A 13,196-nucleotide genomic window follows, 5' to 3' on the forward strand; every position below is an offset into this window, starting at 1 on the left:
ATATTCTATTATCAGGTAATGTTATGCCTACTTATGGAGTGTGAGGACAATTTATGTTACGGAACAAAACAATTATAATCCACCTCCTAGTTACACATTTTAAACCTTAGTGGGGATTTTTATTCGAATTGTAATCATATACAGTAATTAATATAAACATTAGTTTGATTCATATTTTTTATACCAGTTGATGACATCTTGTATGTATATTATTAATAAAATTGTGGCGAGCAGACCTTGTACTAAACATTGAGGGTTCTAGCTAAAGCTGAATTCTGAATATTATAACATCTTTCAATCTGTACAAGTTGTTGTCAGTGAGCAATGGATTTCATCTTTTAATCAGAAATGTAATTCTATATGATTTTGGATTGTGTGAGCTTTTGCAGTAAATATTTAAGTAATTCTTAGCTTCTTAGCTACAACAAACGGTACAATTTTCGTCCTTAAGAGCACGTGAGTTGATCTAAAAACAAGGCATTGTCACTAAAACAGACGTTCTCAGCAACAGAAAAGTGGCAAAAACTAAAGAAATTAGTTGGTTATTAAAATAGTTATGAAAGGCGACAAGCAGTCACGGGGAATTGTTGTCTCTCGAGCGTTGTCCTGTGTTGTAAAACTGTGTAGCGTCAATTGTTGTCTCGAGCGATGTCCTGTGTTGTAAAACTGTGTAGCGTCGCTACCTGATGTCACGGGGAATTGTTGTCTCGAGGTTGTCCTGTGTTGTAAAACTGTGTAGCGTCAATTGTTGTCTCGAGCGATGTCCTGTGTTGTAAAACTGTGTAGCGTCAATTGTTGTCTCGAGCGATGTCCTGTGTTGTAAAACTGTGTAGCGTCGCTACCTGATGTGACGGGGAATTGTTGTCTCGAGGTTGTCCTGTGTTGTAAAACTGTGTAGCGTCGCTACCTGATGTGACGGGGAATTGTTGTCTCGAGGTTGTCCTGTGTTGTAAAACTGTGTAGCGTCGCTACCTGATGTGACGGGGAATTGTTGTCTCGAGGTTGTCCTGTGTTGTAAAACTGTGTAGCGTCGTTACCTGATGTCCCGGGGAATTGTTGTCTCGAGGTTGTCCTGTGTTGTAAAACTGTGTAGCGTCGCTACCTGATGTCACGGGGAATTGTTGTCTCGGGCGTTGTCCTGTGTTGTAAAACTGTGTAGCGTCGCTACCTGATGTCACGGGGAATTGGTCTCTCGAGCGTTGTAAAACTGTGTGGCGACGATCCCTGATGTGTCCCTGTTTTATTCCTGATTTGATCAAGAGTGAAGTTGATGTGGCATTCTATTGTGTTGAATTTACGTACATACTTGTTTGCCAAAATCCCACATGCTATGGATGGATTCATTAGTTATGTTGTCCAAGCAAGGAAACTAGATTAACCCTAGTAAAAATAAGTGGTCATTTGAAATTTTCATTAGCCCCACGTAATTGTATTTTGGATGTATTTTCAATTGCAATTTAATACATGGTTGCGATAGAGTCTTCTTGATTTAGCTGATACTCTCCTTCTGTTAAATCATATCAAACGAAGCTTTACTTAATGCAGCTTTTTAAGGACCAAAACTACATAAGGTGTGCAGAATTTAGTTTTCCTGGTTTATAAATTACAAATTTAAGATGTGGTATATATTTTTTGTCCTAACCATGTACAGTAACCTTAAACTAATAAACTATTTAGGTAGGAAACTGCAAAAATAATGAGGCGTCAGTTTACCCACTCCACATCTGGCATATAGCCAACACGACTCATGAGGTTTTCATGGCTAAGACACTTGGTCTCTTAACTCTAGTTTTTTTTATATTTTTATTTATGCTTTATATTTATTTTTGTTCTCTATTGAGGCAGCATTAAATTTAGTTCAGTTTGGTGTATAACATTTGGTGATGAAGCCACTAGGCTCTGAACCTTTGAAAATATTTCGTGTAATGTTTAAAAATTTTAAATAGTATGCGTCAGTAGAAAACCTTATAGGTTATCAGGTAATTTAAGATTCATAACAAATTCAATAAAAAATTACCAAACCGAACTCACTCAATAAATAAATGTTAAGGTTTCTTATCACGATAATACAGATTACGTATTTAAAACTCAATTAAGAACTAAAACCTAGTATGGTATTCATAAAAAGAATATTTTGGTTCCAACAAAGTAATTTCAGGTAGAGCTTAAAAGGTACAGAACAGTTGACAATGTAAGCCAATATGGTGAGTACAAACCCACTTGAATATTTCAGCAAAATACCCACTTCGACTTTCATGGAGCTGTAAACCTAAATTGTTATGCTAGCTATTCATATGTGCACTGGAATCCCTTAAGTTAAATTTTACATTGGATGAAAGGTTTCAGAGTTTTTTACCAGAATAAAACCAGTATGAAAAATAGGTACACTTAAATATTTGTCGTTACTTTTGCAAAGCTTCCATTAACACTTGGAAATCAATTAAATGTAGGTACTTGCTTCAGGCTGTTAGTTACTAACTCGCAGACAAGTTTATACGGTTGAACGATTTAACTAGGTTCAAACTCTACAATGTTCTGTAGGTATGATTGTACAATTAAGTTCATATAAGTGGAAATAATGCCAATATTCGGTCAAATGAAAAAGAATATTTAATACATTGATCCACCTAAATGCATTAAGAAGGAATAGAAACACAGTAAATCAGATCATTGTGTATAGATCCTAAGATAAGAGTGAAGTACATATTTTAATAGAAACATTATTATCAAGGATAACGGTAAGAAATTACCTAGAGGTCCTAATAGTCTAGTAAAATTATGATTTGACCTGGGCAAAATTGCTTCATAAGCCATTGAAGTGGTATTCGACTCAACAAATATTACTTTACAACATATCCAAAATCCGACCATGGGAAAGTGTCTAAAAGTAAAATGTAAAATGGCGGCTATTTTTCTTAAGAGCCATTTATTTTAAAACACCAATAGTCATATAAATATGGGATATGGCCTTAAAACAATGCAAGAAAACATTGTACGGTTTTATTTGGTATAGTGTTGGGTGTGCAGAGTGACGTACTAAAAGTTGCCTAAAATCGGTCTACAGGAAACCCCCTCAAATGACGATAAAAAATGGCAGTTATCCCCAACATTGGACACATTAAAAATATATCACATGCATTTTCATGCATATTTTTGAGATATTCACTAATTTGTTATTTTGTTATTTATTATTTGAGATTACCACCGATATTTATTGTGTGGTTAGTCCTTTAATATGATAGGGAACGCATTTTGGCCGCCATCTTGGATCTGCCATATTGGTTCCACCATATTGGATATAAATATATATTTTTAAACGTAATGATAGTGTTGTGACACATCATTATAAATTAGATTTTCACAGTGATTTCAATGCTAAAATCCGTTTTTAAATATATTTTTTTTCGTTTTGAAGATATATTCAAACGAAAATTCTCCCTTATACATTTCTTATGGACGTTACGTAGTTCGAATATTTTTTAAGATATTTTTTTATATCTAAGTTTTTACTAACGCTTGCAGTTTGTTCTAGCCTTAAAATATTCGGTGATAAAAGTGTTTTCATTTGATCTATGGATCATTAAAATCGGACGTGTTATAGACGAGCTACAAACCCTAACACAATATTAAATTTAACTTTTTAAAAATAATTTTTTATTAAAAGATGTATGTCTCACGTTGCTAATATGTCACCAAGTTCTTTCTTGTCTCAAATTACTCAGTGGATGTTTAGCCTGAATTTTATGTATCACTTAATAAAATCCGGCAAATTTAAAATGAGACATGAATCTTTATTTAACAGTAAATTATTTATTTTACAAAATTGTTATTTAGTTTAGGGCATTTATCCTCAATTCTAATAACTCCCAATAAGTAATCCATAGCTAAAACCAAAGTCTATATTGTTAATATTTATTTAAGACCGTAAAGATTTTTGGAAGAAGACAAATTTTGAAAAACAAATAATCTACTGTTAAATAAATATTCGTGACTCAATTAAAATTCATCAGATTTTAATAAATTTTTAATAAAATTAAAGCCAAAGATTCACTGAGTAATTTGAGACCAGAATGAACTTGGTGACATATTAACAACCCGAGATATACATATTTTAATAAAAATGTATATCTAAAAAGTTAAATTTAATATTGTTATAGGGTTCGTAGCTCGTTTCTAAATCATCCGATTTTAATGATCAATAGCTCAAATTTAAGTCCTTTTATCACAGAATATTTTAAGGCTAGAACAAACTGCAAGCGTTAGTGAAATCTGGAGATATAAGAAAAATTATCTAAAAAAATGTTCAAATTACAAAACGTTTATAAGAAATGTATGGGGGTACGACTTTTTGTTTTGTAGTCTTTTTGCATTGCCTGTTTTGATATGTTTAATGTTTTATACGATAGTATTCATGTTTACTGTTTCCTATAATAGTTATTTTTCACATATTTGTTCAAACGTCTGCGAATAATGTCCTTCTTGGTGCAAAAACTCGTACTACAGTACAGTATCTGAAATACCGCCAACCCTAGAGTGATTATTGAAACTGGTCCATTCTTCTTTTATAACCCATTGCGCAACTGTGGATGTAAACATAATGGCCTGTCTTGTTCTGCGTTTTGAGAGGAGTGCCAGATCAATGAATGTAAGAACATTGAAACAAAATGATAACAGTTATTTAAATGAATAGTTTGTCCAAGAAAACCTATTAAATTTAGTTCTTTTTAAGGAAATATGGAAACTAAAATGTACATACAAATATGCCCTTGTCGTTTTAATAAAGTCTATTCTTGTATAAATATTTGATATTTCAACATCCAATCTGATATTTAATTTATGTATATGTGCTTTCCGTCATCCCATACCGCCAAAAGTCCTAAAACAAATATCTCAAAAATATGAAATGTTGCCGCCATTTTGAATTTGATTTATTAGTAATTTCCCATGGTCGGATTTTGGATATGTTATAAAGCATTATTTTCTCTGTTAAATACCACTTCAATCGCTTGTGAAGCAATTTTGCCATGGTTTAAGGGTAATTTGGCGTATTTTTCCTGGACTATAAGTTCACCTCAAAAAGAAGGATTTTCATTTCATTTCATTTACGTTTGCTTATATATTTTGTAATATTAACTTAAAACACTAAGGGCACACTAGGTTTAGGAAGATTTAACTTAAGTGTATTATTCTAGTACATAGTAAAAATTGATTTACAATTAATAGTATTATATTCAGCTTAATAAATAGCCAGTTAATACAAAAGAAAACGAAGTAAAGTATTTAAAAAGGTACCAGCGAAGAAATTTCACTTCATTAATCTAAAAAAGCCTTATCACCACGATCCACCAACGTTGAAAAATCATCAGTCACACCAATCTCTCTAGACCACCTGTAGATGTAAACTATGACAGAGGTGAGGCTTATCACCACAGTCCACTGATGTTGACACCTCATCAGTCACATCACAATCTCTCTAGACCACCTGTAGATTTAAACTATGAGAGAGGAGAGCCTTATCACCACGGTCCACCGACGTTGAAAAATCATCAGTCACATCACTCTCTCTAGACCACCTGTAGATGTAAACTATGAGAGAGGTGAGGCTTATCACCACGGTCCACTAACGTTGAAAAATCATCAGTCACATCACTCTCTCTAGACCACCTGTAGATATAAACTATGAGAGAGGTGAGGCTTATCACCACGGTCCACTGACGTTGACAAATCATCAGTCACAACACTCTCTCTAGACCACCTGTAGATGTAAACTATGACAGAGGTGAGGCTTATCACCACGGTCCACTGACGTTGACAAATCATCAGTCACACCACTCTCTCTAGACCACCTGTAGATGTAAACTATGACAGAGGTGAGGCTTATCACCACGGTCCACTGATGTTGACAAATCATCAGTCACATCACTCTCTCTCTAGACCACCTGTAGATGTAAACTATGAGAGAGGAGAGCCTTATCACCACGGTCCACTGATGTTGACAAATCATCAGTCACATCACTCTCTCTCTAGACCACCTGTAGATGTAAACTATGACAGAGGTGAGGCTTATTACCACGGTCCACTGATGTTGACAAATCATCAGTCACATCACTCTCTCTAGACCACCTGTAGATGTAAACTATGAGAGAGGTGAGGCTTATCACCACGGTCCACCAACGTTGAAAAATCATCAGTCACATCACTCTCTCTAGACCATCCGTAGATGTAAACTATGACAGAGGTGAGGCTTATCACCACGGTCCACTGACGTTGACACATCATCAGTCACATCACTCTCTCTAGACCACCTGTAGATGTAAACTATGACAGAGGTGAGGCTTATCACCACGGTCCACTGACGTTGACACATCATCAGTCACACCACTCTCTCTAGACCACCTGTAGATGCAAATTATGACAGAGGTGAGGCTTATCACCACGGTCCACCGACGTTGACACATCATCAGTCACATCACTCTCTCTCTCTAGACCACCTGTAGATGCAAATTATGACAGAGGTGAGGCTTATCACCACGGTCCACCGACGTTGACACATCATCAGTCACATCACTCTCTCTCTCTAGACCACCTGTAGATGTAAATATGACAGAGGTGAGGCTTATCACCACGGTCCACCGACGTTGACACATCATCAGTCACATCACTCTCTCTCTCTAGACCACCTGTAGATGTAAATATGACAGAGGTGAGGCTTATCACCACAGTCCACTGAAGTTGACAAATCATCAGTCACATCACAATCTCTCTAGACCACCTGTAGATGTAAACTTTGACATGAAAGGCAAAATTTATTCAGTTTTCTTATTTATTTTAGTTTAAACGGTCCGTAACCTAGGGTTTGGGAACATCAGTTCATGCAGTTCGAAGTTAAATATTTAATTTTACTTTTTTGAACATAGACTTATTGGTTGTCTAGACTTTTATTATATGTAGGAATTTTTATCTTGTATTCCTTACATGTTAAAGGTTTTACATGCTGCAATAATGTTGCTTTTTTTCAGGGGAAAAGAAATGATTTATGAGTTATGAACGCTTAGAAGATATCTTGTGAACAATCCCATTTCAGGTTAACAAAATGTATTTGTTAAGTTCTCTAGTAGTTTTTGTTATTTCAATCGTATCCCAAGTGTTCTAAACAAGTTAATGAAAATGCATTAACCAATGATTATGTTAACAGTTTATTATTATTACAGCTTAAACTACAATTTATTTTCAATAATAAAAATTATCATTAGTTATTAAATCAAATTCAATTTTACCACATTTATAACTTAAAGAATATTTCCTTATTAAGATTAACAACACTGTTCATGCAAGGAGTTTAATAAAACTCAATTATTATTTTTATTCAACATTGAATGTTTTTGAAAACCCATGTGACTGAAGATGAATTGCAAGGAAGCATAAATGAAGATCCATGAAGGAAAGTGTTACTCAGGCAAAATCAAGCCAAGAAAACTAATATAAACTTTGTATTTAACTTTGAAGAAGAGAACCATGAACATTCAGTGATTTTTTTTTGTGTAAACAAAATTAACCATTAAATAACTACGTTCCACTAATTCCAAATTAAAAACAATTATCCTAATCCATTTGACTTATTACTCTATTTCATTTTGGAAAGATAATCATCAACATTTCATGACATATTAAGGAATCTTACTACTATAAATGGGGAATCAAACATCATAAGTGTGGGCTTAATTGATGGAAAGTAAATAAAAGAAACGTCTTATAACACCTAACACATATATTTACTCTTAAACTGTAACTCACAAGACGGTAAATATACAAAAAATATGGTAAGTCGTGATCGATTTCAATTGGGCACCCCAATCATCATAAGACCCAATAGGCGAATAATATTATTGATATAAAAGTTATTCTTAATTTGCTCAAAATAACAATCAATCCAGAATTCCTAATTAAAATAATGTGTGTGTGGTTTAGTAGTTGTAAGCTACGAGAGGTAAAAAAATCTTATCAGAGCTTTTAGTTGTTTTAATTGAATAGCTTCTTTTGTAGCACACTTTATACTTAACGTTTATATTAATTTATTATATTTATCAAAATAGGTATCATTCTAAATTATATCCATGCACTTTTAATGTCTTAACAAGTTATTTTTTCTTTATGTAGAGCTTTGAATTTCTAATAAAGACGGAATCATGTGTCGGGTCTCAAGTATTCAATTTAATATTCACGCTTCGAGGCAAGGTAGGATGTTTTATTCAGTCAGTCGTACCGGGAGTTATAACTTCTGGCGGAATGCAAAGAAATGAAACCACTGCTTGGAAAATATTGGCTGTAGGCAAATGCTGCATTATACAACTTAAATGGTGTGAGCTCTAGCTTTTTAACAAAATAATCGAAAAAGGTTCCTGGTAAAATTGCTACAGAAGATTAATCTCGGTATACGTTCATTACACATGTTAGCACTAATTAATTATATTGTCATTATATCATACAGTACATACAGCGAAATCCTAGATCTATGATGCATAATAATCGTTCATTAATAAAGTTGCTTGTACTTTAAAACTGATTGCGTTATTAATTAAGCTGAATTATAAAGCCTAGTTATGGTATCTCGTTTTGTTTACATATTCTATGCTAAACATAGTTTGTAAAGTATGAGTGATGATTTGAAATATATCATATAACATAATATATACTCAGTATCCCATTATTATTTTTTCTTAAAGACCCTTAACTACTGTAACTAGTTGTTACAATAACCAATATACATGTATATTTTTTAACTGAAAACCACAGAATGTTTATAGGCCTTCATTTTACTACTCATATACTCTGAAAATAAACAAGTTAGCTAAAACACAATAATTAGTTTTCCTGTAAAACATTGTTTCATCTTATTGTGTTTTACATCAATACACATACAACATCAATTCACACAAGTTTGTTAACAAATTATACATAAATAGTTTTCTTTATGTTGTTTAGTATTCCTTTTTATGAGCATAAAAAAATATGATACAATAAAAGAAAAACGTAGTTCGCACTATACAAGTGTGTACAGAACTTACAATTAACATATATTAGTTATTATATCCAATTTCTTCATCGGGTTACTACTTTTAAAGGTTAATTGGATGCATTTGTGCGGACTGAGTTTATAAAGTAGCAATTGTTTCGTTCCCTATATGGGATGAATACTGTAATGTTCACTTTTAAATACTGCAGTGTGGCTAGGATTATACTAGGACGCTAGCGTCCGAGAGGCTGGCGTCCGGGACGCTAGCGTCCCACTTCGAGCCGATAAATTGCGTGATTTGTGTTGGGACGCTAGCCTCTCGGACTACTATTTTATCAATGTTTTGTCACTTTTTGTCAGTCGTCAATATGGCACCAACGAATGAAGAGATGTTGCTGATGATGTTATTAATTAAGAAAAGAAGGTTTAGTGTAGACCCGTTTTTTTGCTGTTAAAAGCCTGTATTTTACATTGTTTGATGATCTTTGCAATAGTGAAACAAGATTTTTTAATTACTTTAGAATGTCACTTCCTTCTTTCAAAGAGCTTCTAGGCTACCTCCAAAGTGACATATTTATAAAGATACAAGATTCCTCAGACCAATTTCACCCGAAGAGAAACTAGTCATAACTCTGAGGTAAGATATAACACAATGACTAATTTCCTATTGGGAAGTAGCTATTACCATAAGTGGCACGATTTAAGACCTAGGCCCAGGACCGATTTACTTTTTTCATTCTTATGTCCCCAGAGGCCAAAAAAAAAAATTCGTTCAAATTTTTATATAGGTATATAGGTATATATATATATATATATAGGCATATATATATATATATATATATATATATATATATATATATATATATATGCATATATGAACACGATAACTTGCGTAATTTATGTACGATTTTGATGAAATTTGGTTGAAAGACAAGGCGGGTTAAACTTGAATGAGTTCATGAACCAGCACGATCAGACCATGGGAACGGGGTTTTAGAGGGTAACATTTTTTTCATTTTTTTACCCTTAAAACATAAAATTTCCCAATGTTTCTAAACCTTCTTAAAGAGCTTAAAAAACAAAAATTTAGTATATCAAAATGTTTTTGTACGGTGATTGGTTACGGAGAAAACTAAAAAAGATTTAAATTTAACTTTTACATGTTATTCTTAGGAGAATATTGTAAAATGTTGTAGTTTGCTTGTTTATGGATATATTTTGAAAACCCCCACAGTAGTTCCCTTGTAGCAGCAAACCTAGGTCCTCGTTAAACCTAATGTTATTTAAATAGATAAATTGAAAATCAATTCAGCCAAAATGGAAATTCGCTTAGTCGGCAAGTTTGCTGCGGCGGGGGTATTTACAGTTAGGTAGACTACATGTACAGCATTTCTAAACCAAAATAAAGGAATGTGATGGAACATTTTATAAATTGCTTTAATTCGGAGGCGTTTTATCAAGATCCAGTTTAACATGAATTTATTAACTTAGCCTAAATAACAATTACACAACTTAAAGTTCAAATCATTGGTTATAATACTTTGTCATGGTACTGCACTTCTGATAAATGTAAAATAACTGTGTCACCATTTGGTCAATATTTTGATTTGAATGCAGTTATGTCTACCCCAAAAAAGTGAAATTGCTAGAACTTGATGAATCATAGTCATGAAACGAGTCTGTGGAACTAGAAAAGTGCTGGTGGGGTGGGAATTTGATTGTGTAGGATAAGTTGTACCATTCATATTTTGAGGACCGAAACAAGGAAACTGATGTTGGTTGAACGAGGCATTAATCGTTGGTTGTGGGTGTGAAGCAGGGTGGGTTGTCATTGAATGAGCTGGATTGCCTGATTGGAAATGGAAGGTTGGGAAACCAAACGGAGGCTGGTTGTGATTTGACTGTTGAGGGGGCCAAGGAGTGGGAAGATATGGTGCTGTTGGAGCCTGTGCATTAGCTATCACTGAGAGAATATCCGATCGAACTTTTAACTTCCTTTCCTGTGGTATAAGCTTAATCTCTGGTAACAAAGAAAGTAAGAATAATTTGTCCCCATCAGTCTCTTCACTTCTTTCTTGCACCTCACCACTGACGACTCTCTTTTTTAATACTTCAATTAACTCTTCGTCTTCATTCCTGTTTTTACGCTTTGTTTTCTTCTGTTTGTCAGTTTCGGTAGTTCTTGTTTCATCATCCAACACTTCTGTAGTTTCTAATTCTGTTTCAGACGTATTGTCATTGGAATTAATAATTGAGTCCGATGTTTTTTTTTTGTTACTGGATCCAAGAAGCGAAGTTGTTCGAAGTACATGTATTGCTTTCGAGGTTTACAGCTAGAGCCAGATTTTTGTTCTGATTTTCTTTTGAGAATCTCTCTAGAATAGCAACCACGGACATGTTTCCATTTTTTCATGACAATTTTGCCTGAAATAAAAAAAAAACTCATTAAACAGTACCAAATTAAAAATAGCTCATGTTTGTAATAGTTTACATTCGGCCAAAAGGTTTTTAATTTTATTAAAAGGATATTAACATTTCAAAAAAGGAGGCCTAGTTAAAAAATTTGTAGGCCTATAATTACTTTCCATTGTACTTTTATTTATATTTTAAATTAACATCAAGTATGATTAAATGATCAATTTCTTTACAGATACTTCGCTACTGGAAACTCTATATCTGACTTAGGATACCAGTATCGAGTGAGTCAGCCTTGTATATCTGGAATTGTGCGGGATGTTACCAACGCAATTTGGAAACACCTTAAACCAATATGCTTTCCAGATTTTTGTGAAAAGTTTTGGTTAAAAACGGCAACAGAATTTTATGAGAAAACTAATTTTCCTCATTGCATTGGAGCGATTGATGGGAAACACGTGAGAATTAAAAAACCAAAAGACAGTGGTTCATTGTATTATAATTATAAGAACTATTTCTCCTTGGTTTTAATAGCAATGTGTGATGCTTCATACAAATTTACCTATATTGACGTGGGTTCATACGGAAAGTCTGCAGATTCAACAGTGTGGAAAGAAAGTACGTTCTATAAACTGCTTCAGGAAGGGTCGCTCAACATACCATCACCAAAAACCTCATTTACGGGGTTGAGTGATGCAATGCCATTTGTGTTAGTAGCGGATGAAGGGTTTGTGTTGTCTAACAATATCCTAAGGCCGTATGCAGGAAAATCACTATCGGAAAAGAAAAGAATTTTCAATTACCGTCTGTGTCGTGCAAGAAGAAACATTGAATGCTCTTTTGGCATATTAGCTAATAAGTGGCGTATTTTTCACCACCCGATGGATGTTGACATTTCTTTGTGCGAAGACATAGTGAAAGTGTGTTGTGTGCTGCACAACTTCATTCGGGACAGAGATGGGTGTAGGGTTGAAGACTGTCTAAGTATTGAAGGTTTGTACGATATTGATTTAGAACATTGTGAGCAGCCTGGAAAAGCAACAGAGCTGAGGGACACATTCGCGGACTACTTTGTTTCCAAAGAGGGAGCCGTTCCATGGCAGTTGGACCGCATCTGATTAGTTATTTAAAGAAATAACTCCATCATGTTTATCAAATTTTATTAAAGTAAAACAAACTAACCCGTCTTTGTTTTCATGATGTGTACTGGTTTTTGTTTTAAAAGTAACGAGGTGTTAGCCCGTCCTATGTACGGGAATTGAGTAGTCAGTTGAAACTGTGTACAATTCAGAACGGCTAGTTTACACGTATAAAGAAAAATTGTCTTGCAGTTTAAATGTGAGAAATCATTGTGTAAACAAATGTTGCCTGACCAAATATGTTTTAAATCCCATCATAGGCCTATTTGATATGCATTTTAAATCCGACAATTTCACAATGAAACAGTAATTGTGCCGATGTGAAAAGGGTTGAAGTGAGATTTGCAACCGATTCGCACACTGTCCGTCTCCCGATTATAAGTAGCCTACAGAAGAGAGAGTAATTAGGTATCAATTAAATAGTTATTTTCCTACTCTTTCCTCAGAAAGTCGAGCAGTAAAATAATTTGGATATCCTTTTCTTTTAAGACTCGTGTACAGAGAATTGATTTGTAGGCTATACAAAAATGGTCTTAATTATCATCTGTGGTCTACTTATTTCTAATAATCTTACTTATTTCCTCTAATCAATGACAAAATCAAAGAGTAAATAAAATAACCTCATAGCT

General features: G+C 33.9%; 1 protein-coding gene across 1 annotated transcript; it reads left to right on the forward strand.

The window, feature by feature from the left end:
* The first annotated feature begins 11,964 nt into the window (after positions 1–11,964).
* On the forward strand, positions 11,965–12,546 carry LOC128984701 (uncharacterized). The gene has a single exon (XM_054404042.1). It carries the CDS (start codon positions 11,965–11,967, stop codon positions 12,544–12,546), a length of 582 nt encoding a protein of 193 aa, XP_054260017.1.
* The last annotated feature ends 650 nt before the right edge of the window (positions 12,547–13,196 follow it).

This window comes from Macrosteles quadrilineatus, unplaced genomic scaffold (assembly GCF_028750875.1).
Source record: "Macrosteles quadrilineatus isolate MER2022 unplaced genomic scaffold, UCM_ALF_1.0 Scaffold_2__2_contigs__length_208266976, whole genome shotgun sequence".
Classification (NCBI taxonomy): Eukaryota; Metazoa; Arthropoda; class Insecta; order Hemiptera; family Cicadellidae; genus Macrosteles; species Macrosteles quadrilineatus.